At 42.6% G+C, this 19,370-nt stretch overlaps 1 protein-coding gene across 9 annotated transcripts; it reads left to right on the top strand.

Moving 5' to 3' along the window:
- Positions 1-462: 462 nt before the first annotated feature.
- tab1 (TGF-beta activated kinase 1/MAP3K7 binding protein 1) lies at positions 463-18,493 on the top strand. 9 transcript variants are annotated; one of them, XM_075463977.1, is made up of 11 exons: positions 463-512; positions 1,213-1,346; positions 2,266-2,419; positions 2,869-2,964; positions 3,548-3,686; positions 7,430-7,546; positions 9,175-9,286; positions 11,397-11,541; positions 11,976-12,189; positions 16,611-16,764; positions 17,528-18,493. In XM_075463977.1, the coding sequence occupies exons 1-11, from the start codon at positions 480-482 to the stop codon at positions 18,063-18,065; spliced, it is 1,836 nt and encodes a 611-aa protein (XP_075320092.1). In that variant the 5' UTR covers positions 463-479; the 3' UTR covers positions 18,066-18,493. The 9 variants fall into 9 exon arrangements, with proteins under 9 accessions (XP_075320092.1, XP_075320096.1, XP_075320098.1 ...); XM_075463981.1 differs by having other exon boundaries at positions 17,840-18,493; XM_075463983.1 differs by having other exon boundaries at positions 17,843-18,493.
- Positions 18,494-19,370: the final 877 nt, after the last annotated feature.

Below are 19,370 nucleotides of genomic sequence, written 5' to 3' on the forward strand. Positions count from 1 at the left end.
ATTAATCAAGTTAGTTGAAAAAAATATATTGTAAACATTTCATCTAACGCACACCTTCACACTTTTTTTTTTAATTTTGTCAAGAAAATAAATATATTCAAGTTGCTGCCTTCAAATATCGTCGGAAATTTGTCAAACCAGTGTCATCTTCTAAACATACAAAGGGGGGAGGGAGTAATGAAAGGCTATCTGTAGATAATTGTTAAAATAAATGTAATTTTTTTATGAACAATAACCGAATGCTTTTGGAGTCACTTCATGTAATGTAAGCAGCTGCTCAGTTAAGACACACACACATACTATATTCGTATTCATCCTAACGATGCCGATGTCATTACAGAAATTACAGGTATCAGCTTTTATATCTTCTGTGTCATGTATTATCTTTTAATTCCCATTAGTTCATAAACGTTTGTTTATATCGTTGAAGCTGGTATTTTGTACCTTGATGGTCTTGAACGCATCGAGCCCGGTCCAACATGGCGGCGCAGCGCAGGACTCTGATGCAGAGCGTAAGTTAAAAAAAAAAACAACAACAACTGCTGTTTAATACTCTCACTGACCCATTATGGTCATGTAGCACCCATCTGAGAGATGTTTGGGCTCTCTTTTATCTTTCTCCATGGTTGTGTTTGCTTGTGTTGTGTCATTAAGTGTAGATTCTAGTGATTCAGTGATGCCAGTGCTAGCTATTTTGAGTTGAGCTCATTAAGTGCTTTGCTAACAGTAAGCTAACTACCAACACTTTAGTCATCACAGTAATGTAATGTATTCTAGTCATCAAAACGCGGAGGATATACTCGGGATTCAGAGGGGTTAGTAATGTTACTTAGACGACCTTTGCCTTCCCAGATACACCATTGCAGACTTAATGAGTGAATTAGCCCGGTAGCTTGTATAAACTGCCAGTCAAGTCCCTGTGTAGGTGTTGACGTTTGTGACATGTTAGAGCAAACTGAGGGACAACAGAGAGGTATTACTGAGCTTTTCTACAGAGAATGACAAGAAAACAAGTTATGTGTGAATGTACTTGATGTAATCATTACTGCCCTGTCTAATTTTGGAGTACATCAAACCATAATAAAGTGGTGCAACTTCAACCAGATCTAAACAACTTGTGGTTTTCAGTTGACCTTCAGTCTCAGTTCACTAATTAATACTCTGCTGTGTTTTTAAGATGTTTTCAACCCCTCCTTATTTCTTCTATCATAGCAGCATCAGAGCTGGACGGATGACCTGCCCCTGTGTGAGATGTGCGGAGTTGGTACAGCACCAAACTGTGTGTACGGTCCCGACGGCAAAGGAACTCAGAGCCACCCCATAGAGGATGGACACCTGAGGTTGAGGTGAATAAAGTTTGGAATAGCGCATCAGATATGAAAGGAAAACAGCTGAAGAGGCAACAGTGATTCATGTTCGGGGCCTGCATCTCAAATTGGAAGATCACGATTTGGGAAAATGGTTCTTTAAGCTTTTAGTGCCACAATTTTGAGGGTGCCATTTCCGGAAAAGGTGCTGGGATTTTTGTGTTTTAAAACTTGTTGAAAACAAGCCAAAAAAGGAAAAAAAAAAAAACAGATTCTCTGCTGGTTGGAAATACGCTTAATGAAGTACCTTTCCACTCACTACCGCTGTACAGGTTTGACCCTGGTGACATTTCAAGAATCTGTAATGAGACCTATGTCAACATTTCTGTTCTTTGTTATGGTAGCAAGAAGCGTTTCTTTTTTCAGGTCACATGTGGAATTGAGAAACAGTCTTGTATGTGTAATAAGTGGTTACACTATATTGGTTAGAGATTACCAATCCGGCTCAAACGAGTAATATCACGCGTGACACAGTTTATTTTTTCCAAATATAACATATAAAGTAGATCCATGTGTTTAATCGGCCTCATATTTGCTGTTGTCACAGTTAGTGAGAGCCATGCTATGCAGCATAAAATATCACAACTACAACCATTGTTTACGTGTCCAAAAAAACCCCCAAAAAATAGCATTTAAAGCAATTTAGATCTGCACAATTTGTCAGGTTCTTCAGTTTGTGTTTACTGGGCAACTAAGTTACCCTCGAACGTGACCTATTATTTGATTCCTTTTTTTTTTTTTTAAATGAATGATTTATTTCAGTTCCAGTTTACACAAAATGTACTGCAACCCAGAGTCCTGGATAAAATATGTTATCGAGTCTAATCTTCTTCACTGTTTTTGCTCCTTGAAAGACAAACGTGGGCCTTGTGTTTGTTGTGTTTTCTCAACCAATTAGAGGTGAAGACGGCTGTTTCCTCTACGGGGTTTTCAACGGTTATGACGGCAGCAGAGTGGCCAACTTTGCAATCCAGTGTCTGACGGCTGAACTCCTACTTGGGCAGCTAAATTCCAGCCACACAGACAACGATGTCCGCAGGATCCTCACACAGGTCTGTGTTTTCTTTGGTCTCTTTGTTCCTGTTTGCTAATGTCTAAACCACATCTCACCCAACTGAATGCCTCCCACCTTTCTTTAGTGGTCATAACGGAAACGCTCGGATGTCCACGACGTCATGTTATAAGGGTATATGATATTTGGAATTGCACTAGAATATGCAGTAGTCACTCTATGACTATGGTGTATGTTCTTTGGATGTAGCTTAAATCTTGTTTTACTTGTACAACATATATCGAAAGAAAATGAAAATTATTCACACGTACCGAGAAAACACAAGAGATTGTGGCCTGGGCAGAGATGGTCATTTCTACCTTTTTTTTTTTTTAGTTTTTTTTTTTTTTTTAGTTTTTATCATTTTTTCTGCATGTCCTGTTTATTGATCCACAGTAAAAGCCATGTTTTACAAAGCCTCTCAACAATCTAATATGCGCGTGCTCACAGGCCTTTGATGTGGTGGAGAAGAGCTACTTTGATACGATAGATGATGCTCTGGCAGAGAAAGCTCACCTGTCCAACTACCTCCTGCCGCACAATGAGGTATACACATGTGCTCACACACACACATCCCAAAGCATATCGACAAATGAGAGCTGAACATTTAAAACAGGAGTTTGTTTCCATAGCAACTGCAGATTTGGGCATTTTGTGAGTCAATGTTTAGACGTCGGGGGATCAGCTAGTTCTGTTCGAACTGGTGTCATCAGGCTGTGTCCCCACATATGCTGGTCTCAGGCCTCCTTCTCGGGATCCAGATCTCCCTGCTTTTCTGTGCGCTCTCCTCCACCAACCCCCCACCCACTTTTTTTTCTTTTATCTTTTTTTCAATTATTAGGTGTATATGGCCCTTTTCTTTCTCTGCTATGCATGTATACACCCCCCCCCCCCCACACACACACACACACTCTCTCATTTTCAGTGACATTTAGCCTAATCATTTGTCTCTTGTCCACTGCACTTTTTCCTACCTCCTTTTACCATTTGCCTGGTTGTCCCTTTCCCCACCAACCCGCCTTCTCCTTCTGACTTTCTTCCCCTCTTTCCTTTCCTCTCTCCTCCTGTCACTCACTATGTTATCTTTATTCTCTCCATCTTTCTCTCTGTTGGACTCCTGGGTGGTCAGAATGTGTCATTCCACCAGCTTTCTCCTCAGAGTCAGAAGGTGCAGGAGCGCCTGAAGGAGCTGGAGCAGGAGGTGTCGGGCGGCGCTACGGCGGTGGTGGCGCTGATGCTCAACAACAAGCTCTACGTCGCTAACGTTGGTATGGACACAGGCTTTCACTGGCATGAGTTACGTTGATACCCGATTTCTTTGTTAAATCGAAGCACACGTTTATCATAAACAGCCAAAGCAGTTGACTGCATTCTGTGTAGAAGATCATCCAATTATAGACGGTTCTCATCTGACATCTTCTTTACACCAGCAGATGTCAGACTTGACACAAATTTGGATTCGATGTTTGGTTCCAGTCATAGACTGCTTTAGGTTTTGAGATGCAGACCATGTTGGGTCCGCCACATTTTAAAACCCGTGTTACTATAAACACAAGGCCGATTTAAGGGCTTAGCAAATAAAACCATCTTAATACAACATTTAATTTAGAATAACTTGATTAGCGTTGTGGGAGTGCATCGTGTTGGGGTAGTTAGCGCTGTCCCCTCACAGCAGGAAGATCTCGGTCCAAATCTCAGCTCGGCCCTTCCTCTGTGGAGTTTGCAAGTTTTCCCCATACGTACACGAGTTCTCTCCAGGTACTCTGGCTTCCTCCCACAGACCAAAAAGATGAATGCTTGGAATGACTGTGGGCGCGCATGCTTGTTTATCTCTGTGCTGGTCCCATGATGGCTGGCGAACTGTCTAGGGTGTATCCTGCTTCTTGCCTGATGGCAGCTGAGATTGGCTCCAGCCCCCCTAACTCCTAACCCTGAATGGGATCGATGCGTGTTTGGAAAATGGAGAAATTCATATTTCACATTATGGCTCGGACTCCACAAACGAAAAACAAATGATTTTTCTTGGTTGGGGAAACTGCTTCTGGCTGTGATTTCTTGTGTAGACACTTTTCGTGGTAATTGTTAAATGATAATTCCATTCTGTGTTAGTCATGGAATAAAAACAGAACGATGAAGGGTCAGAGAGGCCATTCGGATACAACTTTGTTTGTTAAAAAGAGAGGAAAATGTCATTGGCTGTGAGACAAGACAGTTCATTCATGAATAAACCAAAATGATTTGCTTCATCCTCTCACACTCGGATGATAATTCAAATGATTACTCGCCATGACATGACATCTTCTGGCTGTCAAAAATAGTGCTGCCACAAAAGCTATAAAAATCCTGTCTTGACTGCTGCTATTTTTAGCTGCTATGGAGGCTAATACTGGACTCACAACATCAGCTTTAGAGAATATGAGCGGTCCAGTTTTTTAATCATTTTTTGGGATTTTATGCCTTTAATGGATTGGAAAGTTCAGAGAGACAGGAAGCAGGGGACAGAGAGAGGGGAACAACATGCAGCACAGGGCCGTCCGTTGCAGGACTTTAACCGGGGCCAGCTGCAGCGAGGACTGTAGCCTCTGTACATGGGGCGCCTGCTCAACCCACTACACCACAGACCACCAGTAACAGCTTTTTAACCTGTTTGTTGCTTTTAACCCACAGCTTTCTATAGGCTTTGCATTTAACCTACCCATTCATTCTGGCTGAGTACATATTTATATTTTACAAGAAAGGGTCTATTTCTTCTGTCAAATTAACCCTGTTTTTTGGTCCAAAAAAAGAAAATCATCCCACAATAAGAGGGATGGAACCAAAGTAAACCCTGCAGCTGTTTTCCAGGAACGGGTTTGTTTTGGTTGTGTAAAACCTTTGGTAAGGTTCTATGTTGGACCATTGAATTCCCAGCTTGTAGGATGCAGGAACACATTTAGCCGCTGAATACCTCCCACCGACTCTGCTTTCACAGAAACATAAAGCGAGGCAAGGAGAGCGATCTGCTGTGTTTTTTTGGATATGAGTTGTTGTTGTTGTAAGTCAATAAAAACTCTAAAAATATAGTATGGTTCTCATATTGTAGTTCAGCCAATTGATTGCCTTAAATGTCACACACTGGAGCTTTTAAGTTTGACAAGACTCAAAGTAGTCTGTCTCCAAATTGCCTCATGTCCAGTTTAGTAAAACACTGCTACTTTGTAAAAGTGATGTGGCATTTGCGCACAGAAAATGCTTGTTTTTATTTTCCTTATCCCTAAACAAGACAAGCTCAGGAAAGCTTTGAGCACAGAACATGTAGACCATGTGTGTTACATTTGCTTTTTGCCTGAAACCCGGAGGAAAACCCCCTTAGACTGATTGAGTACCATGTCAGAAAGGAAGGCGCTTTATGCTGTGTAGAACGTTTTACAGAGAACAAGAACCGTGTTCCCAAAGCCGGTGTTTCCTGTGGCCAACAGACGGATGTTGGATTGATCTTGAGACTCTTAATTCATACCTGCAGTGTCGGTCTGTTTGCTGCATCCCCGTTGCCAAATCAGCCTCCTGCAGCCTTCAGCATCAAGCATGAGAACATAGTTCTCAGTGTGTACTTGTTATGTGCTTTCCTGTTTTCCAAAACAGAAAAGAGAGTCTCCTGTGAATATGATAATGTGTTATCCTGAAGACCATTTAAGATCCATCCACAAGGAGCCACAGTGAGTCCTAAAAATGGTTTTACTTTAAAGGGTTATCAAAGATGATGTCCAAGATTCTCAATGCTGCAAGCTGATACTTGTTGTATTGTTCTGCTAACAGCTGTGATTCTGGTACGGTGTAAAAAAGAGACATCCCTTTCCTTTTTTTCATCAAGCGGTACTCCTCAAAAAGTGTGGGCTAGTAATTAGTAATGTGTTAAGGCACTTGGCTTTCATGTGCGAGTCAAAAGTTAAACAGTTTACAGATTCCCAGAGAGGTTTAAGTCTTAAGACTAAATGTGCTCATTAAATCACTCCCAGCTGTTTGTTGATGTTAAATATATTTGAGCCGGGAGCAGGACTGTGTGTGTGTGTGTGTGTCTGGTGGGGAGGTGGAATACGTGAGCATTCAGCATCAGAAACATCACGTAACGACATTATTTTTGCACATATGAACGTGAAATCGGGCTCATCAAATGGACAGATGTTTCCAGACTGGCGTATCAGATTTAAACTCTCACCCTGATTAACACGAAGTGGTGTGGCTGTTTGAGTGGTCTTGTCTGATGATTAGTGTAGCAGCGCACACTCACATGTTCAGGCGTTTTCAGGTCATATACTTAAACTGGGTTAGTCTGGAGTTCCATGATGGTTCTGCTCATTGGCCCTGAAGTGTAATTATTAAAGTTAATTAGTCATTGATCTGTCCTTGGTCAGCTTTTATTTGGCTTTATCAGCAAAGAATTGATTTTCAGATACCACAGTGTACCACAGTTTCTTACTTTGTTCATTTCTGGGGTTCTTATTTTTTCCAGTTTCCAGTTCAGCTCCAGTAAAGGATGCGTTTATACTGTCACTATAAGCTGCCATAGCAGTGCTGTTAAGGTGTATCTGATAACGTACATTGTTTTCCGAGTGTCAATTAAAACAACTCAGTCCACAGCCTAAATGAATTAAGACTTAAGTGTCAAACATTTTCAATTGTTTAACGTAGTTTGAAGTAAATCGTTGTTTTCCCACACAGCCATATCCCATGTGCAACTGATGCTGCAGATGTTGCTGTCTCATTGTGACTTGTCAGAGGGCTTTTATTGGAAGTGTTCTGTTGTGTAAACGAGGTTATTGCACGAATAAAAAAAAAAAAAGAGCCATTACTATAGTTATAGTAGTAATATATAGTTATAGTTCTAGAAGCTCTTATCTCTGTTCTGCCACGTCAAGTTAAAATATCTGCCGTGAAGAAGGTGAATATGTAACACAGAGATAAGATTTGTGCTTTGATAGTCTTATTTCATGTTGTTGAGCACTTCCTTCAGCGTATTTACCTGTGTCTCCAGGTACCAACCGAGTTCTGCTTTGCAAGTCCAGCAGTGATGGCCAGAACCAGGTTCTTCAGATCGGTCGACCACACAGTACTGACAACGAGGATGAGCTGCAGAGACTGACCGCACTGGGTGAGATCCACAGACGTGTAGAAAGCTGTCCAAAGAAAATGTAAAGTAAAATCACTTTTTTTTTTGTTGGTCCAGAATGGCCCCTCAGTGTTTGTTCAGTTTAAAAAAAGAAAAGAAAAAAAGGTGCTCTGTAGCCGACAAAATCTATTTATGAATGTGTATCTGTTAACTTTGACACATTGCATGTGGGACTGTAAGCAGAGTGCTTTTGCTGAAGGTGTTAGGAATTTACATAAAGCATAAACTTTACACACTGTTGATAAACTCAAACTTTCGGGTTCAGCAGACGCTCCTTGGGCTCGTTGTGAATGAATTTATCACTTGGTAGCTTTCCTTGTGCTTCACGTACCCAAAACACATGATATAATCAAACATTTCCGAAATCTTGCGTCCCTTTGGAGTCTACTGTTATTACAGAGCGGGCTGTAAACGCTGCAGTAAGTCACTCGGATCTTGGGACAGTCACACTGTAGATCCCTGAGAGACCAATGAAACAATTAGCTGGGTAGCAGCTGGGTTTCCATTCACGAGCAAACAAAACCGAATCAATGTTTTGAAAAGAAATTGATTATATTTCATCGACCGGTTTGAAGTGAGGAAACCAGACCCACCCAGGGTGGTTGCATAGGCTGTGTTGCTGGAGCTTGTAAATTCAGTAGAAGTAGTTGTCCTCACTGGAAACAAACTTAGAGGAGGAAACAAAACAACAACAGCAGCTGCAGTGGACATCCTCAAGAGGAAAAAAGGAGAGAGCTCTTTCTCAGGAATAACCTTAATGTCTGGGAATATCGGGGATCTTGTGTCATATCTAGGAAAATGCTGGTTGGTCGTGCCAGTTTATTATTTTATTCATCTTTCAGATGTGAATCAAAAGCAGAAATGGAAGCCTTGCTGGTGTGTGAAAAGGAACATTTGTATTTGTTTGGCATAGGAAAACCCGCTGTTCTCAACCCCTTGAAAATGAGATGCTAAATCTGAATAGAGCATTGTCTTGATTGGCGATTGTCAATGATTACTCTATTTCTAATAGACTTTTGTCAAATCATTCTTGTGTCACGGCCTCATAATCTGCCACAGGAAACTAGAAATTTTCCAAAAAATTCAATCGAGTGGGCTGTTAAGCTATTAAGTGAGACTCCGCTCAGCCCAGTAGCTCATACTCCTTTCACCTGCAGTGTAAGGTTACCGTTCCCATCTCTTACACAGCTCTTTTGTTCCAGCAGCTGGAGTTTGACCCCAGCATGAGAACAGAATGATACAGAAAGGCCTCTGCCCAGGTGGACTACATACCTCCCCACCCACCTATCTCTGTATTTTTACCCATGACACGATGTGCAACGAAGGTGCAATTCTCCAGTTCCTGTTGAGTCACACGAATATTCTGCTGTTCAGGTCTCCTTCTGAATGATTCAGAAATAAACAACGGTCACTCCATTAACCCAGGCCACGAGCGACCCTGAAAAAAAAAAACAAAGACATTTGCATTGTCCTCTCCTCGCCCGGGTCCCGCTTCCCGCACCAATTCATTTCTCCCGTCCTCCTACAAAATGCGCCGCTCCACCTTTTGCTGTCATAAACGTCCTCATTGTCTGCTCCGCTGTGTGTCCAATGTCTCCCCTGTTGTATAGGTGTGGATTCAGCTCGCGTAAGGCAAGCAGGGCAGATAGCTGGACAGAGCAGCACCAGGAGGCTTGGAGACTACAGAGTCAAAATTAACTACAATGAAATTGACCTGCTCAGGTGAAGCCTGTCTTCATAACATTGCACAGTGGCCGTCCACACCACAACAGTTGTATTATGGTTTATTTGGCTTTTTTTTTCTTTCATGAATCAAACTTTTCAAAAAAAAAATCAGTACTCTAAAACCCCCGGAACAGTTCTGTTGCTGCGGTGAACTCAGTGAACTCCAACCTTAAGTTGGTCTCTCACTGTTGTTTTCTCACATCCTTTGTTTTGGGTATAAGCATGGTACAAACCTTTTCACATCATTCTCTGAAAGAGAGCAAATTCATGGGAATATTTGCATTCAACACAACTTTTTGAATAACTGTCATTATTATCTGACTGTTCCAACCTCCCTCTTTACGCTGCTGAGTAGGGCTGAACGATATATTGCATTTGCGATAATATCGCGATATGACCAAGTGCAATTTTCTAATCGCAAAGGCTGCGATTATTTAAAAAAAAAAAAAAAAAAAAAAAAAAAAGGCTGCGCTTATACTCTGTTCACGTGACATGCGCGAGTAAAACATGTGATATGATCAAACGAGATTGTCTAACCACAGAAGCTGCACTCAGGTCACGTGACACGGGGAGCAAAGTTATGAAACAGTCTACTGGAGAGGACTCGCAAGCAAAGCTGTAACCTACACAATGGCCTCAGGCTCAACAGAACCAGACCCTGCGGGGATGCTAGTTTCAAAGAGGAACTGCACATCAGTCGTGTGGGACTATTTTGGTTTTAAAGTGATGGTTCGGAGTAGATTCACCAGGTCATTTGAACCGTGACATCCAGCCAAGTAGCCCACCCGAAGTTTTTCCGATCTTGGCCGAACATCAGCCGAGTTAGCTTAGCCGAGTTAGCTTATCCCGAATAGCTTAGTAGGCTACAAGCGCTAACGGACCCTGGCAGTATCTCCAAAATTACCACACTAAAATCATATGCCATGACACCAAACTTCTACAGAAGTATAAATATGGTCTGTACTCACAAAACGATGCATTTGGAAGTTTGTACATAGTCCAGGAGTTTATTATTATCAACACAAGCCTGATAGCTTTTCTGCTGCTAAAGCTGCGTCGACGTCACTTCTGGGAGCTTCAAAGTAAGATGAGGGTTGATCTACTACTGTAGACAACAAAGCAAGGCTGCTCAATTTCTCCATTTATAAAATAAATTCACAACTCTACAACATAAAAATTCATGTAGAATATAGCACATACTTTGTTGTCTACAGTAGTAGATCATTGATAATAATAAACTCCTGGACTATGTACAAACTTCTAAATGCATCGTTTTGTGAGTACAGACCATATTTGTACTACTGTAGAAGTTTGGTTCATGGCATGTGTTTCCTTGTTCCTTGTCAACACTTTATGCTCAGATGTTTGTAAGCTCAAAATATACTATTGTGTTTGTTCAAATATACTGTTTTGTTAAATAAAAACGTCAGTCATCAATTCATGCATCACCTCATGTCATCATAACAGAGGTCTGTCTTCCAGGAAAGAACAGTTTAAAATTAATGTAATATAGTTTTAGCCATACTGTATGATGTATTGCTTGTCTTTGTTTAATAATACAGAAGACAAAGACCTTAAAAAATAATCGCATCGCAATCGCAATATTGGCGCGAAAAATCGCAATTAGATTATTTTCCATAATCGTTCAGCCCTACTGCTGAGTCTGTCTCAGCTCCATGAATGTCAGTCATTCTTTTCTCACACTTGGCGTTTCCTCTGCTGCCCAGGCAAAGCAAATCAGGATACCTTTGAATCATTCCAATTATGATCCTCAATCAGACACACAATAGAGTCTTTATAGAATTTTTCTCCTTGGAACCATAAAAACTGCAGGAAATTTAATACAAAACACACAGTGTGATTGATTCTTTGGATCAATGAGATTAAATTTATAGTCTGTAGGTCAGGGACACTTAAGTTTCTTTTCATCTCCTTTCTCTCCTTCCATATTATCTTCCAGTGTTTGTTTTGTTTTTTTTTAGTTTGGTCTTTCCTTTGCCGAAGTAGTTTAATTCCTTATATTCATGTTACTCACACCTGCTTCCACTTCTTGTTTGATCTTTCACTGCTGATAAATCCATCCTCTCCTGTCCTCCTCCACTATTAGTGCGGCCAAGACGAAGCCCGTCATCGCTGAGCCAGAGATTCATGGCAGCCACTCTTTGGATGGTGTGACAGGCTTCTTGTTGCTGATGTCAGAGGGTTTAATTAATGCCCTTGAGTCTGCCCACGGCCCAGAGCAGGTCAATCAGGTTAGCAGATAAGTCCTGAGAATGCTTTCCCACGCCCCTTTATTTTCTGCACACAAAATGTTTTTCTGCTTTTGTTCGCAAAACATCAACTGTGCTTTCCATGTAAATGTGCGTCCCTCCCTTTCTGCCCTGCTTTTACTGACCCTGCGCCATCCTTCATCTCCCTCTGCTTCTTATCCTCCTCGCTGATATCATCTCTGTTATTTTGTTGTTTCCGTTTCTAGTCTTTGGCCTTTGTGGTTCAGGTCTGGTTTCCGTGGCCCCTTTGGTTCAGTATCCACTGATGTCTTTTCTCCCTCTCTTATTCTCCTTTCTGATTGGAATCTTTTTAGACTCACGTCCTCTCTCATTATTTTTAATTGTGTTCATCGTCCTCACTTTTTCAACCAGAATCTCTCTTACTTCAACCCCGTCTTCTCTGCTGTACTCTGTAGGAAATTGTTGCCATGGTAGCAGCGGAGCTGGCCCAGCAGAGCAGTCTGGAGGCAGTGGCTCAGTCTGTGGTGGAGAGGGTCAAGCGGCTTCACCATGACGTCTACGTGTCCGGCCGTCAGAGGGCGACCTACTGTTCTCGGCACGAGGACATGACCCTGCTCATCCGCACACTCAATTACCCACTGGCAGACGCAGTGCTCACACCCACACAGGGTAGGAAATTTCACTCTGGGAAGGCCTGCCTGGAGACAAAAAAACCTCCTGTAATGCCCACACCATGACAGCATTCCTTCGTTAAATTTTTCATAGTTCAGAATCAGATGGGAAATGCATTATTCATGCATAACGCTGAAAAAGGTCGGGACCGGCGGCTTCCAACCTTTTTGGCCCGTAACCTTTCAAAACGACGCCAACTCTGAATCTCTTATCAAAGGTGCCATATTTTCATGCATTTTTGGAGCAGAGAGCAATTTTCTTCTCAGATATGCTTTTTTTTTTTTTTTAAATCATGCTCGACAAAAAAAAATTATTTAGTGTCTAAAATAGGGGGGGTTGTCATCTTACCAGACAAGGTGTTAGTTTCTGCTACTATTTAAGGCTACGGCTACACAAAGACGTTTTTCACTGTAAACGATACTTTTGCTTATCGTTTGGCTGTCGCGGCCACACGGAGCCGGCGTTCCCACTACCCCAAAACGATAGTTTTGGAGAACGGGTTCCAGAGTGGGAAGATCTGAGAACGGCGTCGTTTCGTTTCCATTGTTACAGCCAAAACGGATTCGTTTACATCTGCGTCACAGCCACATGGCCAACGCCAGTGACGTATACACATACGTCAGTGACCAGGACAAAAAGCGGCTTCGCGCGCAACATCCATTCAAAATCCGGAAGAAGAAGACAACACAACAAGGACAGACAGCGATCATCATGGACCCCACAACATTGATAGCAGCACTGCTGCAGACACTGCTAACTACAGCGGCATTGTTGAAGGAACAACGTGAGCTTTGCGTTGGTAGAAGTAGGGGCGTACACGCATGCGCATTGCTTCTTCTATTGTTCTGGTGTAACCGGTGGGGGTGGCTTACAGCGCACCTAGAGGTGTTTCGTGTGTACTGCATCGTTTTCAGCAAGCGTCGCGTTTCTATATGGACACAGAAGCTTTCCTGTGTGGTCGCAATCATTTTCGTACCCGTTTTCAAAAAAACCCTCGTTTCGTTTTCGTGTAGCCATAGCCTAAGATTAATTCAATCACGTACGCGTTATTTTTCCCACCCAAACGGGTGACAACAGGAGGGGATTAAAAAAAATTGCTGATTAACAACTAACTGTAAGACAGGTATATACTCATTTTGATCTTGCAAAACCACAGATAACTTTGTGTTTTGTACATGCTTTGTACATACTTAGCTTGTTTGGGTTTGTTGGGGTTTTTTTTGTTTGTTTTTTAGCACAAACATGGTCACAAACAATTTGACAATGTAGCACTATTCCTATATGGGTTCTGTCTGACTTATCAGTGAAAAAATATTATTAAGATCCCCCGTTGACACGCCTCTGTTCCTCTTTGGTAATTCACACATACCAAACAGGGGACTCGGCACCACATAAATACATACAGCCTATGGAGATTGTCACCGCTAGCTGGTGTGAACGTTGCTGTTAGGATTTTCCTCATTTTGGTTAGCAAATAACACTCCCCCATGAAGTCTCTTTATGCCTGAGCTGCAGGACAAATCATTTGTGGTATTTGTACAGGAAAACGGGTTCAGGGTGCGTCGTAATGCAGCTCATTGGAATGCTTTAAAGATCCTTTGACATGAAAATAAATGGAGGCTTTTATGTATTTTTATAGGCTTTAGTGGTTCCCTAATACTGTATCTGAGTTTTTTTCCCCAAAATTCTGCCTTGGTGCAGAATTACAGCCAGTCCCAAAAATGAGCTTTCCTTAGGATCCCCAGAATGAGCTGTTTAGTGGGGGTGTGGCCTTACTTACGCCTGTGGTACCTTCGCTATGGCACGGCAGCCCTATGCCGTAAAACTAGCGAAACCTGTTGAAATGAGCTTACTTTGACAATGTGACGAACTAGTTACTGAACAACCCTCCTAACACAGTCAAACATCAAGCAAGTGCTACACAAGACACAGCAAAAAAGGCATGCGTGAAGGGGAAAGCAGGAGTGAGGATTTTGACATTCTCAGCTGGTTGCTCTGGTTTGCAAAGATGCACGTAGCGCGAGTCATTTCAATCAGGGGAAAGGCAGATATCGTGCGCGCCATAACACCAACAGCAGGACGGCTATCAAAACAACAAATACGTACACAACACTTGCGTTACAGTAAATGAGGTGTCCACTCGCATACCTCATGCTATTTACCGTTACATTAGCGACAGTGACCGAGCTATTAGCTGCAGAGCTAACGACACAGACAGACTGACCGTTTTGACTCTGGAACCATGAATGACTCATTATCCTGATGAAATGCACTGAATTTACGGATTCATTCTTCTTCAGGAAGCTTGAAGTAGGGGCTTTTGGTCTACAATGAGCGAGCTAACCATCTCATGGGCATGCAAACACCTCCAACAGCCCAGTTGGCAGAGATAAGAGCTTGCAGATGCTATTAGCTGTATAGCTAACGTTAGCTGCTAACGATACAAACCCTTTCCTGTGGTAACAAGCTATGTAGCTATACTGTACATACAGGAAAGCAACACAATAATAGAGCGTTAAATTACTTACTCGGGAATGAGATCCTTCCCCATGTAAGGGGGCGAATGGGGCAGGAGACTGATAGGCGGATCGGTGCGGTGTCTGCAGTGATGCGGGCTCGGCTCTGCACCGGCCCGTCGCGGTGAAAAAGGAGCTGAGCCAGAAGGCAAAGCTCTCGATTTACCGGTCAATCTATGTTCCTACCCTCACCTATGGTCAGCTGTGGGTAGTGACCGAGAGAACGAGATCGCGAATACAAGCGGCCGAAATGAGATTCCTCCGCAGGGTGTCTGGGCTCTCCCTTGGGCTCGGTATTGGCCCAAGTTCTGGAAACATTCGTCTGTGAAATATTTGGCGCACACACAAATCTCTTCAGTTCTGTCGTCACTTTCCCAGAAAAAAACAAAATCTGTCCACTGGCTCTTTAGAGGTTCTGATGCAGGAGCTCTAAACAGATTTTTTACATCCATATACAGCGCAATGAGCTGGCCAAAGAGCTGTGGGTGGGGAAAGGCAGTTTATTGGCTCTGGGGGAAAACAACCTCCATGTCATAAGAGGCGCCACGTCATAACAGGCGGCTTTCCCGATCAGGCCATCTGCATGGTCACATTTCCAAAGGCGGAGAATAATTTCCAGTGCATGGTTTAGGTCTATCGTCATTTTTAGCCACTGGGGGACCGCAGGCAGGCTAGAGGATTAATGTTAAACAACCTTAAAAAGTGAAAATTTCATGCCATGGGACCTTTAATGTTTTAACCGTGGCTCTTAAAACAGCTGTGATACAAAGTTGATATTATTATATTGAAGATTTGTATATTGTAACAGCTGTGGCTTATGTAGATTGATAAATTGCTATTTAAAAAAATAATTACAAGTGCGCCGATATATTTGTGGACAGAGATTATTAATTAATCAAACGCAAGTTTTCAACCAAAAACTGCCACCTTCTGTTGTCCATCGCTTCAGATTTGTTGCGTACGTGTCCTGCTGTCGTTGGTTTATCTGACGTGTAACTGAATATCATGACTATAAATCACCTTATTGTTAGCTTTGTGTTGATACTGCACCTGCAGCTGCTTACCCCGCCCACTATTGAGTCCTCTGGGCAGTAAACATAATAAATGAGTGAGTCAACACTCAAGTAGGCCCCCGTCGGCGTTTTGAGAATTTCTCAGTGAGTCGGTGCCAATCACTCTGATTGGCTGATCGGTGTTGTGAATGAGCTCTAACAGACTCTTTATGTGAATGTAATGTCAACTGGTTGTGTTATTTTATTGAGCTTAAAGTTAAATAAGATTTAAAAAGTACAAATCAATGGAGACGATGTGTTAGTTTGGAAAAACAAAGATGGGTTTTTGAGTAGTCACGTTAAAACACGTCTATGCTAGAGATCCGCTGCACTCAAACTGCCTTTATGCAAACACAGCTTTATTTCTAGGCGTATCGGCACAGCCTTTCCCACACTGAGTAATGCACATAGACCATTTCCCCTGTCTGTGCAGGAGACCTCGTAAAGCTTTTGTAGATTCTGCAGCATAGCTGGCAGTTGGACTTTGCTGTGTATTTGAGTTTTACCTTTTCTGCTTAGATGTGTTCGACATCAGGAGACACAGCAGGCGGCCCTTTTGACACCGCTGCTTCTTGCCATTGGTGTCACTAAGAATACTAAATGGGCCAAAATGACGAGGTTTATGCTTTAGTTTAAGGTTCATTTTATGCTGAAAGTGCTTCAGTGTTTTTCTCGGTAATAGTCCTTACATAAAAGTTTGGTAAATGGTGTACCTCACACATTTTTCATGCCAGTACAAGTCTCAAGCCGTCGTTAACATGGTGGAAATAAGAATTAGTTTGAGATGAAAAGGATTCTAATTTCATGTCAATTTAAATATTTAATTGGATGTGTCCTGCACTTCTTTCAGGTGGTCGTATCTACCCCGTGTCAGTGCCATACTCCAACAGCCAGAGCACCAGTAAAACCAGTGTCACCCTCTCACTGGTAATGCCCTCCCAAAGTACCCTCACCAATGGAACTAACACAGCCTCCACCCTGGAAGAAGGCACCCCCACACCAGGGTAAGCTCAGGTTCTCTCTTGCCCCTTTGTTGTACTCTGGGTACAGAGTAACCCGCCCCACCCTACTTTTCTGTAGTTGTGTGGATGTGGTTTCCTCTGTGCGAGTGTCACACACAGACGAACACAGGAAGCTGCTTATCAAGTCAAATTGGAAGAGTAGTGAACTTGCTCACTCACAAAGTAGATACCATGTGTGTTCTGCAGAAACAAACAATTCAGAAGCAAAAATGTATTTATGTTGAGTGTTGCAGCTCAGCTGGTTGTTGTTCTTTTGTAAATAAAGACCAAACCTATTTGCTATTAACAACACAAAGGGATGCGATGGTGAGGGTGTGCCGTTTAAGGGTTAATCTCATTTTCAATACTTTTTGTGATTGCAAAACAACTTTTCGGCTCCATAAAGTTGGCACTTATCAGGAAACTTCAGAGCAGTTGGGCATTGCACTTTTTATTTTTTCACTGAAATGATAGCCGCTGGACTCTGAGTGAGCTTTTATCTCGTCAGGGTACCAGCTTGAAAAGCCCTGTCGCATAATAAGAATTACTATGACAAGATACGGCTGCTGCCTTGTGGTTGCTGCATCTCTTCTCTTTTTCTTTTTCTTCCTCTTTGTTCAGTCGTACAGCTCCTTTCACTTAATGTGTTCCACTCTTACTGTCTGTCACTTGCTGTCTGACTCACGTCTATATTTCTCTTCTTCATGCACCCTGGGTTGCCATTATCCACCCTGTTTCCTTGCCTCTCCTTTTTCCACTCCTTTAGCATGTTTCACCCGACTACCTGCCAAGCCTCTGTCGACATCTTAAAGCCCATAATTGAACTTCCTCTTTTCCCTCTTTCTCCGCTACCTCTCTCCACGTCTGTCTTTTCTCTTTCCACCACCACTCCTTCCCGTCCCCTCCCCACCTCCGCTTCCCTCTTTTGTCTCTCCACCCGTGACATGGACCTCTTCCCCTCCTATGACACCCCCACCTCTGCCTCCTCTTCCTCCTCCTCTATTCCGACCCTTATACCGGTCTCCTCCACTTTCCTCAACCACCCAACTTTCTCCTCCTACCCCTCCTCTCTCCCCAGCAGTCAGAGCCCCACAGCCACCCTCCAGTCCACCAACACCCAGACACAGAGCTCCAGCTCCAGCTCGGGGGACGGGAGCCTGTTCCGTCAAAGAGGGAGCCAGGCGGCGCAGCCTGATGAGACGGGCAGGGTCCCGCCCTACGTGGACTTCACTCAGTTTTACCGACTCTGGGCAAGCGACAACAGTGATGGTCAGAGCACCCAGGGGGGCCTGGGACCACAGTAAGGAGGATTTGGGGTACCAGTGTGAAGTATACAGACTGGCTTTTCTGGCAGCAGGGAAACAAATGGACTGTGAAGGAGCAGGGTTTAAGAAGTGGCCCACTTGATGGATCATGTGCTTTTAATGTCTCACACCAGAGAATAAATGACCTAATGTTGCATGTGGATGGAATTAGAATTTTTTTGATATCTTGTTATTGGGTGTTGCCAGTGAGACTGTGGGGAGATTGTGTCCAATTGTCTGTCATTCTGTAAGAGACAAACATGACAACATGTATGTAATCCAGATTGTAGAATTTATTGTCATGACCTGGAAGTTTGTGGAGTAAAGAATGCTTACACACTGCAAGGCCTTAAAATGTAATGAATGAACATGTTTGGAAGTGCTTTTTTATTTGTAATGAAAATACAGTATATCTCCAGATTATTCCAGATGCCGTGTAAGCTCTTCTTCATGCCCGTCTTGTTAGCGCACTCGACAGCTGGTATTTTTCCCCTGAAAAGAATCGCTTTGATGTCCTGACTTTCATCACAAAACATTCATCTACTTATGCTGAAGGCTGACCTGTGAAGTGAGTATGAAGACGTTTGTGGTGACTGGGAAGAAACACGTTTTTTTCTCATGAAACATTGCACAAGCCTCGGAGACACCAACAAAACACACCCACTCTTACTCCACATCCAATAGGTTTAATTTTCTGTTCAGCGGTTGGAAACTGGATCAGGCGAATAAGCACTTTTAAGGAACAATGGAACAAACTGGTAGGAGTCTAAAACCACATCTTCAAATGTGGTGTTTCATACCCTTTACGTATAAACTCAGATCTCACTTTATTGCCTCCAACAAAGACTTTTAATTTGCGTTGTAACAGAAGGAAATATGGGGAGCCAGTGTAGAGTCTTCCCAGGATGAAGGACCGTGATGATTTTCTTTTTCTTTCAGCAGTTCTGTAGTTTTTGCACAACATTTCAATAGCATTTCTCTTCTAGATTTCCAGCTCCATGAAATAGCATAAATGTCAACATGCAGGGAATTAAGTTGATTGAGGGAATTAGTTATTTTAGGGACATGATCTTTTAGATTGGCATACGTTTTAATCTTTGGGCTTGGTGTAAAACTCAAAAGAAGCTAGCTCAAATGAAGTCTTGAGTCATTAGTGTTCTATTCCAAGTGGAATAGAACACTAATGACTCAAGACTCTTGTCAGAGTCCAGTGTCATCAGATTTGAGACTTGAGTCTAAGCTGCGAGACTCAAGCTCACACTTCTTGCCTTTGATGTAGTGATGCAAGACGAGCATCACTGTGCA

This window comes from Odontesthes bonariensis, chromosome 4, assembly GCF_027942865.1.
Source record: "Odontesthes bonariensis isolate fOdoBon6 chromosome 4, fOdoBon6.hap1, whole genome shotgun sequence".
Classification (NCBI taxonomy): Eukaryota; Metazoa; Chordata; class Actinopteri; order Atheriniformes; family Atherinopsidae; genus Odontesthes; species Odontesthes bonariensis.